The sequence below is a fragment of the Anabrus simplex genome, chromosome 2, assembly GCF_040414725.1.
Source record: "Anabrus simplex isolate iqAnaSimp1 chromosome 2, ASM4041472v1, whole genome shotgun sequence".
Taxonomy (NCBI): domain Eukaryota; kingdom Metazoa; phylum Arthropoda; class Insecta; order Orthoptera; family Tettigoniidae; genus Anabrus; species Anabrus simplex.
The window spans coordinates 407,409,639-407,432,643 of record NC_090266.1 but is presented as its reverse complement, the minus strand read 5'-3'; the positions used below and the strand labels follow the sequence as shown (position 1 = coordinate 407,432,643).

Sequence of the window (23,005 nt, the reverse complement as noted above, 5' to 3'; positions counted from 1 at the left end):
GCAGCCCAATTGTCAACATAAATGCCTTTGATTCTAATAATCTACCCTTAATCCCAGAGTCCCCCAGTATGGTGAACATCTTTTCCCTCAGTACCCTGTCATATGCTTTCTCTAGATCTACGAAACATAAACATAACTGTTTGTTCCTCTCGTAGCAATTTTCAAGTACCTGGTGCATACTGAAAATCTGATTCTGACAGTCCCTCTGTGGTCTGAAACCACACTGGTTTTCATCCAACTTCCTCTCAACCACTGATCGCACACTCCCTTCCAATATGAAAGTGAATACTTTGCCTGGTATACTAATCAATGAGATACCTTCCTGTTCCCTTGCTTCTAGATAGGTGCAATTACTACTGTGTGAAGCATTTCATCCCTCTCTTCCCACTATACTTCACCATTTCAGGTCTAATTTCACCTATTCCTGCTGCTTTATGACAATGGAGTTTGTCATCCTTTCCGCTTCATCAAGCGTAATTCACCAACATAATTTTCCTCCCTCCCATGGGCTCGGTTGTTCGCGACACCACCATGAAGATTTCCTTTTACGTTGAGAATATTTTCAAAATATTCCCTCCACCTGTCCAATGATTTCCTGTGATCTGTTATGAGTTCACCTGAATTACCCATAACACTGGTTCATTACCTTTTTCCCCTCCCTTCCTAAGATTCTTTATTACTGTCCAGAAAGATTTCCCTGCTGCTTGACCTAGCCTTCCAAGGTTATTACCAAAATCTTCCCACAACTTCTTTTTGGATTCAACAACTATTTGTTTCGCTCTGTGTCTTTCATCTACGTACCATTCCCTGTCTGCATCAGCCTTTGTTTGAAGCCATTTCTGACAAGCCTTCTTTTTATGTTTACAAGCTTCACTTCGTTCCACCAAGATGTTTGCTTTTTCCTATCTTTACACACAGTTGTTCCTAGGCATTCCCTTGCTGTTTCCACTACAGCATCCCTGTATGCCACTCATTCTCTTTCTATATCCTGAACCTGCTTACTGTCCACTGTTTGTAACTTCTCACTAATCATATCCAAATACGTCTGTCTAATTTCATCGTCCTGGAGATTTTCTACCCTTATTCGTTTGAAGACAGATTTCACTTTCTTTATCCTAGGCCTAGAGATACTTAAGTTCACTACAGATCAGATAGTGGTGTGTATCATCGAAAAATCCCCCCAAAACCCGTATATTCCCAACAGATTTCCTGAATTCGAAGGCGGTTGTTATGGATCTGGTACCCCTGCCCTCCCATGTGTAGCCTTATGCTTGAAGAATGTATTCGTAACTGCTAAACTCATACTAGCACAGAAATCCAGCAAATGCTTCCCATTCCTATTAGCTTCGATATCTTCCCCACAATTTACCAGTCACCCTTTCGTAAGTAAAATTAATGTTAATCTTAATTCATAAGAAATTGTTTGAGCTACAGCTACGTTTACAAGCTGCTTTCACTTTATCCTCTTACCAAGATGTTTGCTTTTTCCCATCTTTGCATACTGTTGTTCCTAGGCATTCCCATGCTGTTTCCACTACAGCATCCCTGTATGCCACCCATTCTCTTTCTGTATCCTAAATCTGCTTACTGTCCACTGTTTGGAATTTCTCACTAATCATATCCATGTACTTCTGTCTAATTTCCTCATCCTGGAGAGTTCTATTTCCAACTCTTGCATTGAAATCGCCATTAGCACTATCCTATCCTTGCTGTTAACCCTGTCTAAGATGTCACTCATTGCTTCATAAAACTTGCCAACTTCATTTTCATCTGCACCCTCACATGGTGAATACACTGAGGCACTTCTCGTCATAATTCCTCCAACTGCCAAATCTACCCACATAATTCGCTCATTTATGTGCCTAACAGAAACTATGTTGCGTGCAATAGCATTCCTGATGAACAGTCCTACCCCATACTCTGCCCTTCCCTTTTTAACACCTGTCAAGTACACTTTATAATCTCCTATCTCTTCCTTCTTATCTCCGCTTACTCGAATACCACTTACTCCTAGCACATCCATATGCATCCTCTGCTGACTCAGCCAGTTCTACTTTCTTTCTTCCATAGGCCCCATTGATATTGATAGCTCCCCATCAAATTCCATTTTGTTTGCCAAGTTGTTTCCAAAAGTGGGACTCCGTTACTCCCATAGGTCCGAGGCTTGTTTAAAATGTTCTGTGCTCGGTAAATTCGTGAAGCAGGATGCTACCCTACGTACACATGGTCCAAGTGAAGATCTCTCCTCTAACAGGTTAAGGACCACCGGTGGGTTGTGTAGTCGTAGCCGCCTGAGCAAAAGGAGGGCCATGACTCAGAATATGTCCAAGATGCCCACTCTCATTCTGCAACCACTGGTATCCAGACTCTCAGGACCACTTACTAGGCCACTCAGCTGTTGCCCATGGTTCACGAACTAGGATGTGACTACAGTTACGCACACCATGAACCATAAACCATAAGTTACATTTCTTACTATAATGTTTCTAATGGCTCATTTCAGACCATTCTTTCTCTGTTCAATTTCTAAATCATGTATATGTGTTAAATTTTGGTTAATGATGTTTCCTGGACACTTCTCCGGCTCCATGGCTAAATGGTTAGCATGCTGGCCTTTGGTCACAGGGGTCTCGAGTTCGATTCCCAGCAGGGTCGGGAATTTTAACCATAATTGTTTAATTCCGCTGACACGGGGGCTGGGTGTATGTGTTATCATCATTTCATCCTCATCACGACACTCAGGTGTAAATAATTTTATAAACTTTATAATTTCCTATGAGTGCATCAATTATTCTTCAGAACACCACTGCTGAACTCTGCTATAATTACCCAGTAATTTTAAGCATTGGTGCCGACTTCTTATTCTTTAAACTTATATTGTTTAACCATCACCATTGTACAAGAGTTTCTCGTACTTAATTTTCCATTGTAATGTGTATTAATTTGTGCATGTTAAATACTAATCAGGTACCTGATTTTTGCCTTGAGGAGGTAATTTGACTGATGATGCCGTCAATGAAGGGCGAAATATGTCTCAAGCGGAATTAATAATAAATTCCTAAATGTAAAATTTATATATATTGAATAGGTGACAAAATAAACCATTTAGCATCCTACATTCAGTATCTTCAATTCGGACGACAATGATTTTTATCACTTGCAAAGACCTGCATCTGCCGAGCCAAACATGTCCTCAGACACTCCCGGTTTTAAAAGCCATACGCCATTTCATTTTATTTCTGGACACTTCTTTATTTATGCTTTTAGTGCATGCTTTTCAATTATGCTATAGAATATGAACTTTTGTAAACTGCATGTATCAAAAATAAGAAAAGATCATAATAGAAAGTACCCTCTCCTGGATCTGTGGTTTCTGAGATTGTGGGAGATGGGTACTGTATTATCTTCTCACTTCTGGAGAGATACATGGCCCTCAGGTTCACTCACCCTATACTGAAAATGAGTACCAAGTTATTTAGGGCCTGGGGGGAACAGGAGGCAGAGGTGGCTGGAACTGGTCTGACATAAATTTAAGTTTAGATTTCACGTAAATTTGTTTGAAAATGGTGGACGTGCTTTACCTTGAATGTAGCATAACTATTCCTCAGTACAGTTTTGACATGTATGATTCATTTGTTTTCGCTTTAGAAGTGCTATCTCGTGAAATTCATCATCTGTGGAATAGTGTTTGTTCTGCAGCAACATGGTGTCTGCTAGCCGCAGCATGCATAGCGACTATGTTTACGAGCAGCTATGTGATGGTAGTGATTCTGATGTTATCTCATTTCAGTGGGAAACTATGCATCATTGATACCTAAGAGAGAAAGAAAACAAAGGATTGTGCCATATGTTCAGCCAGGAAAGTGATGGGTGGGAGATGTCATTTTTCTGTAAAACCTGTCCAAGGAACCCAAGACTCCATTCCAAGAGATGCTTGTTAAAGTACCACACATTGAAAAATAATGCATTTAATAATGGAACATAATGGAACTTTTACTTATGGTTTCTTTTATGAAGTTCTGGAAAGTATTCATCTACTAAAACATTAAATATCCTATGTAACGATTATAACATAAAATATGGTGTACCCGCCCATGCCCATTGCCCCATTTGTGGGGCATTGAAAGAAATGACTGGAAACAGTACTCAAATTACAAATAACCAGCTATATTCTATTACAGCAACATTATGCAAGTTATATACCATAAGAAGTCACACAAACATATTAATAATTATCAATAATAATTAAAATACTCACTTGTTCTGAGAGGTCATGTTGCATGTTCACAATGAGCTGTAGTCAACAATGAATAACTGTTCTGTTGAAGCAGCTGTATGTTGGCAGGGACCCAGGTCTTATCCACCAATGCCAACCCTCTTGAAATATAACATCAAACTTACCTCAGGAAGAAATTCCTTGAAATATAAAAATAAAATCCCAGCTGCCCCAAAAATGGTGCGGTGGGCATATATGGTTTAAGCAGTCTTTTGGTCAGTAATACTAGTTTTACAATATAGTTTCTGGGAAGGTGAGGCATTGCAAGTCGGATCCACTGATTGTTTTAAGTTCATAATCATTGTTCAACATCATCTTTTTGATTTGTAGCCAGTGGGTCGATTTTGGAATTATTTTTAATTTCAGTATTGTGGGTTGGCTTCGCTGATTATTTTAAATTCATATTTATTCTTTCATTCTTCATCATTACGTTTTAACACATTCGCGCTCGTATCCAAGTTATTGCCTATAGCACGTGACCATGCTGTGGACCGTATCTGAGTTAGCCCGGATAAGCTCAACCTTGAACTGGAGCCGTTCCTACGCAGCTGGGATCTATTTTGGTCACAAATATGTGCGAGAGAGATGAAAGTAATACCCTTATGAATGCTTCTACTCACCAGAAACCACATGGCCACGGCGATTTTCCCTCCCATTGCACTTTCTTTGCTTCGTTCCAGAAGGTAGCCTAGCGCTGGCACAACTAGCAGCGTAGTTGGTTTGTGATTGCACAAGCGTGTGTATAATTGCGTTCTGAAGTGTAACCATGGCGTGTAGGGACAATATAAATGATGCAAGTGATGCGAATTTACAAAGCACAGTTTTTCAGCTGCTTGAAAATTATCTTGGCCAGGGGTATACAGTCTATATGGACAATTATTACAAATAGCATTGGACTCGCGAAACAATTACGGGAACAGAACACTGCCCTATGTGGAACAATACGGTCAAATAGGGGTGTACCAAAAGATCTAAAGACCGAGCTCGATAGCTGCAGTCGCTTAAGTGCGGCCAGTATCCAGTATTTGGGAGATAGTAGGTTCGAACCCCACTGTCGGCAGCCCTGAAAATGGTTTTCCGTGGTTTCCCATTTTCACACCAGGCAAATGCTGGGGCTGTACCTTAAGGCCACGGCCGCTTCCTTCCCACTCCTAGCCCTTCCCTGTCCCATCGTCGCCACAAGACCTATCTGCGTCGGTGCGACGTAAAGCAAGTAGCAAAAAAATAAAAAAATAATTTATATATATATATCTAAAGGAATACCAGGCAATTCTCAAACGGGGGGGAAAAGTGAACCCGACATACAAGTACAGTCGCCTCTCTCCGAAATCTCCGCTCCATCTACTTCATCAGCTCCAAGTCAATGTCCTGCCAAAAATCGCACCAGCCAAGGATCCATTATATAGGTTAGATGGGAAGAGAAAAGAGCATATTCCCTTGAAGTTTCCACCATCAAATATAGTCAAGTTCCCCTGAAGAAGGTGCAAAGTGTGCTTCAAAAATAAAATTATTAGTGAAACATGCTATTTTTGTGGAAAGTGTGGTGTTCCCATTCACCCAGGAAAGTGTGACATTACTTACTACACACTACAGAGATACTAGAGGACTTCATTAAGGTATGTGGAAAATTTTGTTTCCATATCTTGTTTAGTTTAGAACTTATTGTGAAAAGAATTTGTTGTTGTTTGCTCTGTCGCTAACAGCTGGAAAAGCTGGGCCAGCCCTTTAAATAGCCGCTCATATTATGGGCGTGAATGTGTTAAATTCTAGTCATTGGATGAATTTTGAACTTTTAAATTGTCATTGCATTTCGTCTCATTTCGTACCAGTGGTATGACAAAAAGCAAAACTGACCAAAAACAGAAACCACTGACTTCCCATTAGACAACTTAATAAATATTTCTGCTCACAAACTTTGCATACAGAGGAGCAGACTAAAAAGGAAACAATCGACAGCCTAAATGCAAGAAGAAAGCACAATGGAGAACAATTTTAATTTTCACATGTGACTTTTAATTGTGCCAGAAATGCAGTCCATGAAATAAAATCAGAGGCTACTGAGTGTGACAGAATGAAGTTGACAGTATTTAGAAGACTCTCTGAAATTGCTCTCCCAACGATTATGCATGTAATAAATACTCCACTCATGTCAGGAATCTGTCCCACTAAAAGGAAAAAATTGCCATAATACAAGTGTTAAGGAAAAACGATAATCCATCAAAACCTGAAGACTTTTGACCAATTTTCTCACAATCTTCACATACAGAGGAGCATACTAAAAAGGATATAATCAACAGACTAAATCCAAGAAGAAAGCATGATGGAGGGCAATTTTATTTTCACGTGTGACTTTTAATTGTGCCAGAAATGCAATCCATGAAATAAAATCAGAGGCTAATGAGTGTAACAGAATGAAGTTGACAATAATTAAGACTCTCTGAAATTGCTTTCCCAACGATTATGCATGTAATAAATACTCCACTCATGACAGAAATCTCTCCCACTAAATGAAAAATTGCCATAATATGAGTGTTAAGAAAAAGCGATAGTCCAACAAAACCTGAAGACTTTCATAGTCCAACAAAACCTGAAGACTTTCGACCAATTTTCTCACAATCTTTGCATACAGAGGAGCAGACTAAAAAGGAAACAATCGACAGACTAAATCCAAGAAGAAAGCATGATGGAGGGCAATTTTATTTTTCACATGTGACTTTTAATTGTGCCAGAAATGCAGTCCATGAAATAAAATCAGAGGCTACTGAGTGTGACGGAATGAAGTTGACAGTAATTAAGACTCTCACTGAGCTCGATAGCTGCAATCGCTTAAGTGCGGCCAGTATCCAGTATTCGGAAGATAGTGGGTTTGAACCCCACTATTGGCAGTCCTGAAGATGGTTTTCCATGGTTTCCCATTTTCACACCAGGCAAATGCTGGGACCGTACCTTAATTAAGGCACGGCCGCTTCATGCTCACTCCTAGCCCTTTTCTGTCCCATTTTCGCCATAAGGCCTATCTGTGTTGGTGCGACGTAAAGCAAATTGTAAGAACAAGAATAAGACTGTCTGAAATTGCTCTCCCAACAATTATGCATGTAATAAATACCCCACTCATGACTGAAATCTCTCCCAATAAATGGAAAATTGCCATAATATGAGTGTAAAAGAAAAAAAAACAATAATCCAATAAAACCTGAAGACTATCGACCAATTTTCATATGGTACTTGGTAAAATTTTATAAAAAGTCTTTCACAGCCAGATCGCAAATTATATTCACAGACCCAAACTACTCGACAAATACCAGCGGGCATTTAGACCTAACCTCGACTCTACTTAAAGTTACAAATGACTATCCATGTACTTTTAGACCTAAGTAAAGTGACTGTGTGAATGGAGAATTGTTAGCTAAGGCAAAAGCTCTCAAGTTTTCTTCAAGCACACTGACATGGCTAAATGGGCAGCAGCATTGTGTGTCAGTAGGTATGAAAGTATCATTCTGGCAACAAACCAAATTTGGTGTAGTTCTGGACAGTGTTCTAGCGCCACTACTGTCTTCACTGTACCTAAATGACGTACTAGAATATATAAAAGCTTGTAAATACCATTTTTAAGCACACGGCATACAATCATATATACATACAAACCTGAAACACATTTACCAAGACATTAATAATTGAAACTATGGTCTAAAAACATAAAAGACTGAACTAAAAATAATTATCCTAAAGTCAACCTATTCAGATCACAAGCAGTCATAATAGGATCCAAAATAATCATACTAAATGAAAAAGTATTAAAATTTCTTCAATCCTATTCCATACAACACCAATAAATACAAAGCTGTGAAGAACCTTGGCATCAATTTTGATAAGCACTTAAACTGGACAAAACACACCACAAAAATTTCCCAGTGAGTTTTCTGTTCTTTGAATTTCCTTAAAAGGTTATGAGATCTCCTTTGATTAAATATGAGGAAGTTACTTGTTCAGAGCTTAATTCTGCCCATCTTCAACTACGGTGATGAAATTTACGCCAAATTGAACAGCACATGTAGTGATAAACTTCAGCAAGCTTATAATGCATGCATTTGTTTTGTGCTAAATATGCTATGGCCATATATCACCCTGTCTTGAACAGCTGTCATGGTTATATTTAGCAGACTGAGCTCGATAGTTGCAGTCGCTTAAGTGCGGCCAGTATCCAGTATTCGGGAGATAGTGGGTTTGAACCCCACTGTTAGCAGCTCTGAAGATGGTTTTCCATGGTTTCCCGTTTTCACACCAGGTAAATGCTGGGGCTGTACCTTAATTAAGGCCACGGCCGCTTCCTTCCCACTCCTAGCCCTTTCGTGTCCCTTCGTCGTCTTAAGACCTATGTGAGTCGATGCGACGTAAAGCAACTTGCAAAAAATATATATATATATGTTTAGCAGAGGGAAGAAGCTTTAATTCAGGCTTGCTTGTCCAAAACATCCTTCTTACAGGTACACTTAGTTATCTGAGAACAGGTCTTAAATACTTGCTATCCCCAGACAGTATCACTACAAGGTCAGAAACCTCTTCCCTGCTGAGTTTTCCAGTTTACTGCATGGCAAGTTATGGTCATTTATTCATACCTGCAACCATACACTCCAGGAATTCCCTTCTGGCTCTAATAATTGGACGTACAGTATATGTAGTAGAAATATATTTAAAAAGAGATGAAGTAAATGGTACATAGACTTAAGAAATATCAGCTAACGTTTCCGTATATTATAGTAACTACCAGAAATGTATATTTTATTTATAGCTATTGTTTACTTTCATATAATTATATTTAAGTAGGAACCTTAAAAATCCATTGTTCATTCAATGTAGCATATATAAGATGGTTTTGCAAAACAGTAGGCTTCATAGCCTTATCCACATCATATGTTAATTAATAAATCTATATATATATAATAAGAGTTTTGTCTGTACATTGCTCAGAATTTGAAAAGAATGGCATTTCTATATCGGCCATGTCCAAAGTAACAAGGAAATGCAATTTTTACTTTTCTGTAATTTCTGTATGTATGTATGTATGTATGTATACGCATCACTAGAAAATGGCTGAAGAGAATTTAATAAAAATCGGTACGCAAAGTCGGGGAATAAGTCGCTACAATCTAGGCCATAAATAATTTTATTCACACTGATTGAAATGGTAGTTTAGGGGAAGGCCTAAAATTTAATTTTCAAATATTTGTTATTAGTGGTTCTATCTTAATGAAAATTAGTATCCAAAGTTGGGAAATAAGTTGCTACAATCTAGGCTATAAATAATTTTGTTCACGCTGAGTGAAATGGTAGTTTAGGGAAAGGCCAAAAATTGAATTCTTTAATATTCATGTTATTAGTGGTCAAATCTCATTGAAAATTTGTATGCAAAGTCGAAGAATGAGCCACTAAAATCTAGGCTATACATAATTTTATTCACGCTCAGTGAAATGGTAGTTTGGGGGAAGGCCTAAAATTTAATTCTCAAATAATTATATTATTAGTGGTCGTATCGATAAATACTACATAATGAAAGTTATATAGAATTAAATTTCGACTAATTATGTCTTACAAATTTTTACCGTACCGGCTATGATAACACAGATATTCATGAATTTGTATTTTTGTTGCTAAGTCCATATAAACTCCGAGCCACGAGAAAATGGGTTAACAGAATTTAATGAAAATCGGTATATAGAGACGGGGAATAAGAAACTAAAGTCTAAGCTATAAACAGTTTTATTCAAACTGGATTAAAATGTAGTATAGGGGAAGGCACCTAAAATTTAATTTTTAAATACCTGTTATTGGTCCTATCGAAAAGTACTACATAACAAAAGTTACAGAGAATACAGTTTCCGATCATGTATATTTTATTCAGTTTCACCGTACCGACTATGATAGGAGTGGTATTTCAAAGTATGAAGAAAACTAAATGTGAAGGCCTACAATATCGAAAGCGCATAACATTAGTGAACAATAACATTACATTGACCATTGTTTGTGGCGGTGTTCTTCGTCTCTTATGCTGCCTCTCAACTCCGATAGATGGGATTACTGCTGCGTACCGAGTATAATAGCCTGACTGATTACTGGCGGAAAATAGCCGGGGAGTTAGAAAACTTTCTTCTTTAGCATGCCATTCCTCTGGTTCATACATTTTCTGATACAGCTGGTACGTAACACACCGGTTCATCATAGTATTCCAGTTCTTCGATCCCCACTCTGACGTGCTGTTTTGAATGAGCAGTGTGCATACTTACGGCAGAGACTCACTTTAGTAGTGGTGGTGGTGGTGGTGGTGGTGGTGGTGGTGGTGGTGGTGGTGGTAGTAGTAGTAGTAGTATGGCCTGGTCTAGAATAACAATTTAGGCCTGTTTCAAATTATAGCACCACAATTCACTAAATGACTCAAAATTCGACCCTGAGAAGAGCCGTTTCTTAAGCTTCATCCTCTTGACTTTTATTAAATTCTACATTCATTTTATTCCAAATTAGCAGTGAAGAGTGGGTTTCTCCTCTGGCTTGGAGGTGAAATATGCCTCCAAGTCAGATAGATTTTTCCGCCACTAGTGTATTAAATTGATTTTTACAGACTCATCGTGTAGTCCTAGGAAACAGATTAGTAGAAGGGCATGGTTTTTGCCCTGGGAGTCTCCACTATTCGACCTCTTCCCCGCCAAAAAGAAGACGAGTGTGTTCACGGATCATGGCTGTCTGCGGCTTGGTCATCCCAGCTCTGGAACTTTGGACTGTAATATTGGGAGCTTAGACCTGTTCGTTAAGTGAGAAAATGTGTGATTTGTGATTTGATCGCGTATTTCATATGAAAGCATTGCTTCTAACTGCGCCATTCCTACTGACGTCATTGTAATGTTTGTTCATTTCAGTTGAGAAAACCCGTAAGACAGTCTTTCTGAGGATGTAAAAAGGCAAGTGGAGAGTGAGTGCCTACCATTAAAATGAAAGCTTCCCAACCTGATTGTGACTGATGGTATGCAAGCGGTATGCATTACAGGGAAAATTCCCTAACTCAGTCTTCATATGAGAAAAGATGTTTGGTGATATCGCCGACACGTTTCTAGGGTAACGTTAAGAGCTTTGCAATTTAATACATTCTTGCTTACAACGTGTACACTACCTAACCTAGAATTATGTTTAAAGCAGTCTTCTCCGTACAGGCCATGAAGGCCCTGGGAGGGGTGGAAGGTAAAGGTTTCCACTATCCGTAACCTCGGCACTTGATGGGGTAGAGTGGTTAGCTCTACGTCCGTGTGCCTTTTCCCCCAGGAATTAACCTGGTACTCATTTTTAGTGTAGGCTGAGTGAATCTCAGGGCCATATGCACCTCCAGAAGTGAAATATCATTTCTTAAATTTTACGACTTCCTGACGGGGATTCGAACCCACGTCCTTCCGGGCGAACCGAGCACGCCTTTACCGCCTTGGCCAGGCAGCCCCCTAGAATTCTGTATACAATGTAGAATTCAGTAGCGAAGCACGGGTACATCAGCTAGTAAATGAATAAATATATAAATAACTAAAATAAATTTACTATTAGATCCAGATGTTTGGTAATATATTACAAAATATTGTTTCTATTGTATGTAGGCCTAAACATTGAACTGATACAGATGTTTACTATTTCAGATTTTCTATTCCATTAGTTTCTTAATTTTGATATGTATTTATTTTCATTTCCTTTGAATAAAACAACTAAATATCTAGAAAAATTGTCTTAGTGTTATTTCATCAGAATACCAAAGTTTGAAATCTATGAGGGTGAGTCAATAAATAAGTCGCAAACATGTGTGTGCCTTGTACCATTTGAAATTACGTGCACAAGTTTTGCCAGCAGATGGCAGCATATGTATGCTTGTCGTACAACATCTCGCAGGCACTCAGTTAGTCAGAGGCTGTTAGTGCACGATGGCACATGTGTTGCACGACTGTACACAAGAAGAGCAGCGTGCAGTTGTGCATTTTTTTATGGGTCAAAGGACTGTCCACAGAAGAAGTGCATCGTGAAATGCATCACGTCTATGGTGAAAACTGTTTCTCATGGAAAGCTGTGTTCAATTTGATCCAGAAGTTTAACCATGGAAGGACTTCATGGCACGAATTGTTACGGGGGGGGGAGTGTTGGGTTCACCACTTTCAACCCGAATCCAAACGATCGTCTATGGAATGGAAACATACCGCCTCCCCGACAAGAAAAAAGTTCAAGATGATTCCATCGGCCCGCAAGGTTTTGTTCACCGTGTTTTGGGACATGCAGGAAGTCATACACGTTGGCTGCGACAGCAATCAAAGGACTTCTTTGTTGCGGGCTCTCAAGGACTTGTAAAGAGATGGGATAAGCGCCTGAATGTACAGGGTGAATATGTGGAAAAGTGGAATAAATGTCAGAAAGTTACTTTGATTATTTTTGCCTCAATTCAGTTTTGTGACTTGATTATTGACTCGCCCTCTTATTTTCTTAAAATTCACTAAATTTTGGTTAACAACTTTAAGGTTTAGAAGAAAATGTTTGTGATATTATGTGCTATCAAAATATAAAATAAACAAGAAATTACATTTTCTGATATAAGGTATAATTTCCTGATGACTGTAACATAGACTTTGTGAATGTGTAAATAATAATGTGTTATAATTTCAGTATTTTATTCCTGTTTCATATAGCATATGTACAGGATCTGTCTACCCTTATTTGTTTTGTTTACAATTTGCTTTATTTCGCACTGACACAGATAGGTCTTATGGCAACGATGGCACAGGAGTGGGAAGGAAGCAGCCATGGCCTTAATCAAGGTACAGCCCCAGGATTTGTCTGGTGAGAAAATGAAAAACCATGGAAAACCATCTTCAGGGCTGCTGACATTGGGGTTCGAACCCACTATCTCCCGAATGCAAGCTCACAGCTGTGTGTCCTAACCCCATGGCCAGCTCGCTCGGATGTCTACTCTTACAAACCATCACTCTCATTTTTTTTCCGTATTGAAAACAGCGATCTCACTTAGTTTACAAAAGGAGTATATCTTTTACCCCACTTAATCAGTACTTTCAATACCACGTTATGTGCTTAAATAAACATAGACATTCTAAATTTTAAGGGGACATGTTTTGCCTTCATTTATTGGGCATCATCAGCCTCGTTTAATCTTAAGACAAACATTATTTAGAGGAAATTGACATTTATAATTTATAAAAATTGAACTGTTATTTCTTAAGGTTAAAAACACTAAGGAATAGCAGTTATAAAATATGATGTTGGGACATGACATATACAACACATGTTAAAATCATTGTAAACAATTTTTAAATCTTTGTCTAAAAGAAAATTTGTCGTATAAAATTCTAAAACCAACTCTTGTCTGCCACTGAAGTGGATCTTCTTCGTAAGAAAATTCGAGTCTATGTTAGCTTGAGGCAATTTTATTGTCAATACAAGTCTTCAATAGACTACATTGGTTGAAACGTTGAGGTTGGATTTTGTTTATTTTGTAAACAGGAGGTAAAGAATATTGGCCAGGAGAATAGGCGAATGTTTTAAATTATCTTGTTAAGTTGGTTGATCCATACATTATTGTAATATAACCAATGCAAAAAAAAAGATGTTGATGTGCTGGTTGAAGCTGCATTTGAGACGAGTATATCTGGTATGTGACAGATATGTTTGACTGTCTCGTGAAGTGTAGTCCCTTCAGAAGGTGTAGAACATTGTGGAAAAGGATGTGGTTATATTATTCTCTGTAACGACGTCTATCTTAGTGTATTAGCAGCGTTGGTCTGTCTCTGAGACAGTGGGGTTCGAACCCACTATCTTCTGAATGCAAGCTCACAGCTGTACGCCCTAACCCCATGGCCAGCTCACTCGGTTTTCTACAGACCAACGCTGCTAATACACTAAGATAGACATTGTTATGGCGAATAATATAACCACATCCTTTTCCACGATGTTCTACATCTTCTAAAGGGACTACACTTCATGAGACACTCAAACATATCTGTCAAATACCAGATATACTCGTCTCAAATGCAGCTTCAACCAGCACATCAACATCTTTTATGCATTGGTTACTTTACGATAATTTATGGATCAACCAACTTAATAAGATAATTTAAAACTTTTGCCTTTTCTCCTGGCCAATATTCTTTAGCTCCTGTTTGCAAAATAAACAAAATCAAACCTCACCGTTTCAACCAATCTAGTGTATTGAAGACTCGTATTGACAGTTGCCTCAAGCTAACATAGACTCAAATTTTCTTACAAAGAAGATCCACTTCAGTGCCAGACAAGAGTTGTTATATATGTCATGTCCCAACATCATATTTGATAACTACTATTCCTTAGTGTTTTTAACCTTAAGAAATCACAGTTCAATTTTTATAAATTATAATAAACAAGGCTGATGATGCCCAATAAAAGAAGGGCAAAACATGTCCCCTTAAAATATAGAATTTCTATGTTTATTTAACCACATAACGTGGTATTAAATGTATTGAATAATAGGTGGGGTAAAAGATATACTCCTTTTGTAAACTAAGCAAGATGTCTACTCGTAACCAAGCATGTATTCTCCATACCTGTTCTAATATCAAGGCATAGTCGATGACTGTCAATTGATTTTCCAGGACAACAAGAAATAGGATTAGAATTTCCTTTTATGTGTGGCTGCTTGGTCCATAGCTTCTATGCATCCAACATATACCCTTCTGGAAAGTCAATAGGAGCATATTTTGGTGGTGACGGAACGTAGCCTTTGTTAAACCACTGCTTTCTGCACACACTGTAGATGTTATACAACCTACTGCATCATCATCCCTAAACGTAACACATTGTCACAGAAATCACTGTCTTTGTTTTTGTCATCAGTTTACTATCAGATGTGTCATCTATTATTATTATTATTATTATTATTATTATTATTATTATTATTATTATTATTATTATTATTATTATTATTATTATTATTATTATTATTAATAACTGTACATTCATCTGTTCTGCAGCCAGATGTTGAGTTGGTGGTGGTTCCAAAATAATCTGCCAATGACTGCTTGGTGCATTTTCACTACATACAAATGTTTAAAACATCATACGGTAATTTGTCTAATTCATCCACCACTGTAACACATTGCACCTCACAAACATGCCATGTTCTTCTTACGAAAGGTAAATACAAACTAACCTTTCACTCACATGCAGATATGCTTTGTGTCGAATTTCTTTGCAGTCATTTAAGAAAAGGCTAGGAAAACAACAGATAGGAAATCTTCCACCTGGGCAACTGCCCTAAATGCAGATTAGTAGTGGTTGATTGATTGTGCCCGAGGTGCTTGTAGTGCATTCTGTGTAGGGAACAGGAGAATTTAAATCTCTGGACGGAATGTGATAAGAATGGAAATGGGCTCTAATGGGATCATGTGTTGACCGTAGCATCTTCAGTTTGTGACTCAGTATTTTATTTTTCGGTCTATCGTTAAACCCAGTTTGATTTTGCTTCTTGTGTCACTGTCTATTCATTGTAAGAATAAGTATCAGTTGCTAGCTCCATGAGACTGTATAGCAAAGATATCCATATACTGTACCTCAGCCTCTGAGAAGGTTTGAAGGACCTAGTTCCAATGAGATGAGATTCTGCTATACATCAACATTAGAACCCCATTGCTTTTTTAACTATCTGTAGGAGTCTGCAATTAAAAGAAATTCGCTCGTTTCAAATAAAGCTAGGATATTCTGTTAGAAACTTGTTTCTGATCCAATGTAGTCTCTTGTATCAGGACTCTTACATTTACAGAGACTCAACATCGGAAGTTGACGAACAAGTCTCCATTTCCTCTTCTAGTGTTGAAGATATTAATAATAATAATCTACTTCTTAAGCATATAATGTTGCTGCAATTTTTGCCTATTCATACTACTGCTGAAGTCTATTTTCTTAATTGAAAATAATTTCAGGAAGTAGTGTTTTTGTGTGTATAAATATACCAGCACTTTTTTCATTTGTGTTATTGTCATTGTGTTCTCAGGTTATGGAAGAAGCCTTGAAGGGACAATGTTTCTATATTGGAAACAATCAAGATTGCAATCTCTTGTCTTCAAATGGACGCTGCAAGTTGAAAGTGAAGGTTTCTGCAGCTGCCAAGAAAACTTCCTTCTCTTGTCTTGTCCCTAGTCGTGAACAAGGTTGCCTTAAATCAGGTTAGTTTGTTAACTCACTAGAATGATCAGAATAATGTTTAAGTAATAAAATCAAGAATGAACCTTTGTTCACAAAATGTAGCATTTGTCCTTGCACACTATGCAATGGATATTTGTCATGATAAATTAGTGGCTTGGTTACCCTTACGAACATTGAAGAAGGGACATCTTTGGAAGACTATCATGAAGAACTGTTCAATATGATGATACCAGAGAACAGGACGGTGTATATCGCCAGCTGGCTGTAAAGCACAACTTGTTGAACATGTCTCCATTTCCTAAGGTAGGGATATAGACTCTGTCGATAATGTGAGTGATAGTTTCCCATTGCTTTCAGCCAGTAGCAGTATCAACATAGCTAACCCAAAGAGCCCTTTTTAGGAACAATTGAATTACGAAGGCATATTCTTAATACTGTTAGCAATTTCTGGAATGTTAAAAAATATTGTCGTCATCGACCATATGATCATATATGTAAAAATATACAAACTTCATACAGCAGTTAATGGCACCAAAGTGTTGGGGAGCACAGTAAGGCTTAAACTGGGTAGAGTGGATAATCGTCGTCATTGTCAGAAACAGCATCTTGTATCCAGATGGATCTGGGTGAATATCATTCCTTTCCATTTCACGCTCTCTCTCCACCACTCCTCATCCATCACTATGTTCCATTCATGATCCTGTTGTTTTGTGCAGTCCTTAATCAGGTCCATCCATTGTAATCTGGATTTCCTCTCTCTCGTCTCCCTTTCATTTGTAATTCCATAGTTTATTTTACTATTCTTTCTTCATTCATGAATTTAATATTTCTATAATACCTCGGGATAAAATATTTCTCCATTTTTGTCAGTTTTTCATCATGTGTCTTCATTTCTCACCCTGTTTTTCCATATCTTCTGTAACATACCTCTCAAAATTTAATTTCTGCTTCCCTCTCCTGATATTTGCCTTTCCTTGTTGCTGGACATGTCATGCTTTCAAATATCATACTGGTATGTAATTTGCCTTGTGTGTTATTTCCTTAGCCTTCATTGATATATCTTTGTATATCTTTGCTCCGTAGTAGATTCCCTACCCTGTGATAGAAAACAATTCAAAGTTGTATCTTCCTCCCGATTTTCATATCCAGTTTTTAATTCGCCATTAATTCCCTTGCTGAGTACTTGAAATTTTCCACAACTGCAGTATGATTGTCACTAATTTTTATAGCATTTTGTGTTTTTTTGTCATTGCTATAATCTTGCTCCTCACCACATTGATTACACCATTGTCTACTTTTAAATTTTTCTCAAATGATTTCGTAAAAATAGGTGTTTCTAGCACACCAGGTTTTTTGCATGAAATAAGAGGTTATACAGAGCTCGAGTCATGAGTCATGGCAACTATTTTTTTTTCTCGCGAACAAGAGACAACACAGAAAATCTAAGATATGCAGTTGGAAATGTATGGTATGTACTTGCGTATGATGCCACTAGATGGTGTATGTAAACAACAGTGTGGGTCTATGCATGCCCCTAATTTCAGTGTGTGAGTGAGAGCATCACAGAATGGAAGTCAACAAGCAGGAGCAAGGATCGTATATTAAGATAGCAGTTCTCCGCGGCAGAAATGCACGCTAATGCTATGCAGAGCTGCAGGAAGTATTAGGTGTGTGACTATGATCTAATCCCCAAAGTCAAGAAGCCATTACGTGGACAACGGTTTGCTAACAAAGAGGACATCGTAACAGCATTTCGGAGAGAGGTGTCGCACATTAGCGATACACATGCAGCGAATGGTATTCAGCGCCTGCCCCACCGCTGGCAACGCACAGTGGAAACCTTGGGTGATTATTTCAAAGGTCTGTAACCAGTGGAGAACTGTCCTTTTTACGTACTCTTGTGTATTTGCTGTCTATACAATAATAAAACAATGTTTGCCAATGGCCCGTGTTCTGTCAGTTTCCTACAAGAATCTCCTGAAGTCAGAATTTGTCTTCAGGCACTATGCATAAATACATGCCCTATATTTCCAAATGCATATCTTAGATTTTCCGAGTTGTCTCCTGTTCGCGAGGAAAAGAAATAGTTGCCATGACATATGACTCGACCCTCGTATATTAAAGATCCTCCCCTCCAAGCCACGTGACCTTACCATATCCGATGGGTATTTGTCAAGAGACCACACTGACGAATGATTCTTTGTTTTGGTGCGACGTAAAACAAATTCTAAAAAAATACCGAATGATTCTTTGAAAGAGGAGGTAGCAGCCTTTCGGAAGTTGCAAGGGTGGCAGTCTGGATGATTGACTGATATTGACTAAGTAATAAAATTTAACATGACTTAGCTGTGTTGATACTGCTACATGGTTGAAAACAATGGGAAACTACAGCTGTAACTAACACCCGATGACATGCAGCTGTGTCTCTATGAATAATGTGCAGATGATGGCTTCCTCCCAGGTAAAATATTCCACAGATAAAATAGTTCCCCATTCGAATATGCAGGTGGGGACTACACGAAAGTTGGGGCAGAAGAATATTTATTAACATCTAGTGTACCATACCTGTCTTCAAAATATCCCGCGCTAGTCGCGCAAGAGCGCATGGTTACCGGTACCGTTCGAAAAAAAAATATGGGCACAGCTAATAATCTAATCTCTCCATGAGCTAAATACCATAGGTACATGACAGGAATACGGGTACATAAATTACGTGAATAAGAGAAAGAAATTGGGTAAAATGGATTTATTAATCTAAGACATTTATCTTGCTCGCTAACACCACATAAATGAAAAACAACATAAAGCCTGATGGCCAATAAAAATAGAGAAATATGTGCCGCACACATGTCCATCTTTAACACAAAGATTATTACACAAGGGACTCGGCCCTAATAAAAAAGCACACGACTTCGGAGTGACTTCGGATGATTACATTTGTTTAAATTAAGTCGACGCAAACTTCGCTTCAATGTCATAATCCCATATGGGATGCGCTTCGAAAAGTGTCTTTACACGACCACGGTAGATAGTTAATCATACTGGTAATCGATCCAATGTATACATATTTACATTACTAAAATTAAAGACAATTCAATGCAACGCTAGTACTGAGCTGCACTTACAGCTACCCAGGCTCTAAATGTTTGGCCGCGCACACAGAAATTGAATGGCATGAATGCCAGCGAACATCTATTTAGACATCGAGCTAATTAAACACACAAAAATAATCTAATACAACGCTGATTTCATCGACACATATTACAAAGAACGAAGCAAAACAGAAAAAAAAATCTGCCATCACAATCTCCCACAAATCATAAATCAAACCAGATAGGCTTGAAAATACATATATCTATTCCGGGGCACTTTCACTGTCACAAACAGCTGAGACCTGTAACCTTCCTAATTGTCTGGGGAGAACACGGATAACGGTTCAACTAGCACTCTACAAAAATGGCCTTGGGTAGGTACGCTCAACTTCTCAAGAAAAGGAGTGCATCACTACCTGCTAACTCTCATTCAAAGACAGGGATAAATTCACAACACTCGCAGCTCTATTACTGCTTCTCACATAAAATGACCTGTGATCTCAATTCACTGACATAAACAAATGCACGTCAATAAGGGCTTCAGCCTCTTTCATATGAATACACACATCACTTTCTATAAATCCTGAGATCAACTCGGGCCTTGCATTTGGCAGTGTATGGGTTCTCTACCCTCTGCAGGTCATGACTACAGCAATTCCAGCCTCCTACAAATGTCTGTCTAGCATCCCCTAAATTATACATCACTACACTTGTGATTTCTCACGGCTTATCTTAACCAGCCCCAGATTAGAATTCATATATTTTAACTTGCACTTCTGGCGTCTTATTCGGCTGGTCAGCTGTTTCACCGTTTGTCCCACTTCCCTTAGTATAGCAAACACTCTAACTAAGCAACGTTAAATTTTTCCTCGATCCTGTTTCCGGACCACATCTGAAATTCCCATGCATGATAAAAAAAAAAAAAAAAGAAATAAAAACGACTGCTGTAAACGGATTTCCCATATGACACCACCGGCGTGTAGCCTATGTAAATAATGACCAGAACTTGCATAATTACCACAGAATGGAATACACTAAAACACACAAACACACCTATATCTACACTGACATATCCTTAATCCCATCTAACAAAAAATAATAGCAAAGAGAAAAATAAAGGCATGCATCAGCCCAGTACATATTTAAATTTAAATTGAATTGTAAACAACTGTGCCGTCTGGTTGAAAATTAACTTTTAAAGTATTTATTTACAACAGAACTAAACTAGTGCGTAACTATCACCCCAGGCATGCTAAAAAAATGACAAGCTTAGCTTGCGTCGGCTTCATCACTCGTGACGATTACATGGCCACAGGCGTCGCCACGAACTTAGGCCATGATCACGTCAGTCTCCAGGATGTGGGAAGTTACTCCATCGACCCTTGGCGCTGCCTCCATAGTTCTGGTTGGGGTTGCTCCTGAAAAGCAGTGGATTTAAGCACTTCTTCACCGCTAGTAACACACATGTGTAAGATCGCGCACTTAATGCTTGGCCATTAATTGACTACAGCATGCAAGTGAAAATTAGTCCGTTATGCTCACCATTAATTTAAGGGCACCTCGGCCCAGACGTAATCAGTCCTTGACGCGGCACAGCAACAGATACGTGTACGAAAGTTCTCACGATCACGCACGCGAATCGTTACAATAGTTTAAATACCTGACGTGAATTATCTGCCGGGTTATAGGCGGCACCGAATATCACCGTTCATTTACCGTCCTTATAGTGTCAGATAATTATACGGCACTCCCGCACTTGGCGTCACTTTTATAACCGTTACAGAAATTCAGACTAAGAATGAGACGACGCTCCCGCATTTCTCGTGGTTATAAAGACTCGACAACTTTCATTCAAAGACTCTAACTAAATAACGACCAGAACTTGCATAATTACCACAGAATGGAATACACTAAAACACACAAACACGCCTATATCTACACTGACATACCCTTAATCCCATCTAACAAAAAAAAAAAATAGCAAAGAGAAAAATGATGAATAGAGCGGCAGTTGAGCGGCAATTCAGTTTGAATGAAAAGCCGTTGATAATGCGAAATATATATCTTGGCCTTAAGTAGGCGCCAAATATATCTTCAGGGATCAGAAAAATTACACTTGTCTTACTGGACACATCAGAACTGTGGAATAACGGCGCAATGACAGATTATTTCCATAAATAATACTGGTTCAGACATGCTGTTAGGAAGTTGGTTATCCTGCTATCTCGGTTAGTCAGCTCGCAGAGTCCTCCTACTAGTTCGTGATTGGCCGAGTTCGAAACCTGCTGGACAAAGAGTGCTGCGGCCGTTCCCAGCAACAACGTTCAAGTCATTGTCTGAAGCTTTGTACTCGCTACTATCTTCTTGCTGGTGCGGTCCGGTATCTAACCGTCTTCCAAACGACTCCCACACAAAGCCATGTTGCACAATAAGCCCACAGTGTTGTGTCATTAAAATTATGCCTATGAAGCATATGACGATATGGTTCACTAGGGTATAGAAGACCACCCTTCATTAAAAAGATAAGTTTTTGCCTGAAACTGTTTCAGAAGAATGGATATAGTGTTTTTGAGAGTCTACTACCATCTAAACTTCTTCGAGGAGAAATGTTTTGAAGTATACAGTATTTAACACCTAGGACATAAAAGAAGACCCTTCTCGTAAAATTACAACTTTGTACGCCAAACGGTTTTGGAGGGATGAATAATTTAGTTTACGGAGCTAACCTCATTTGACACTTTAGCAGTGGAATGTTTAAAAATATTTCCAATTTCACACCTAGGATTTAAAACATATACCGCTATTTGGAATGCTGTTTTCGTACGTTAAACTGTTTCAGAGGAAGGAATTAATAGATTTGTTTACAGATCTAAACCCCCATTTAACTCTCAGAGGGGTTATATTTGTTTCAAACCTTCTGTTACTTAACGCCTAGAATATCATTTGAAATTTTAACTTCGTAATTCAAATAGTTTCTTATAAACGTATATTTTGTCATTATTCCTCATCCCTCACTCAAAACCACTTAGGGGTGTATTGTTTTTAATCGACTTCTTATTTGTATCCTCATAAAAAGAATTCAGCTCCTTTTACACCCTGCTTAAGTTGATTCCCACCTCTGGACCAACAAAAAATGTGTTTCTCTCTATTTTTAAAGGAGATTCCAAATACCAGTTTTCACGTCCATAACATCCTTCGTTTTGTGATGTGCTGTAAGTATCCTTATACGAAGAATTATACTCATTTTTCAATTCATTTACCCACCCTTAATTGGATTTCACCAAGGTCGATAGCTGCAGTCGCTTAAATGAAGCCAATATTCGGGAGATAGTGGGTTCAAACCCTACCGTTGGCAGCCCTGAAGATGGTTTTCCGTGGTTTCTCACTTTCACACTAGGATGATGCTGGGGCTGTACCTTAATTAAGGCCACAGCCG

General features: G+C 38.4%; 1 protein-coding gene across 2 annotated transcripts in view; it reads left to right on the top strand.

Annotated features, from left to right (window-relative positions):
- LOC136862860 (uncharacterized) overlaps positions 1-23,005 on the top strand; it is a 142,022-nt gene that overhangs the window by 102,269 nt on the left and 16,748 nt on the right. For both annotated transcript variants that reach the window (XM_068225801.1, XM_068225802.1), the window contains one exon: positions 16,326-16,497. In XM_068225801.1, coding sequence (XP_068081902.1) covers positions 16,326-16,497 — 172 coding nt within the window. The remainder of the gene's footprint in view (positions 1-16,325; positions 16,498-23,005) is intronic.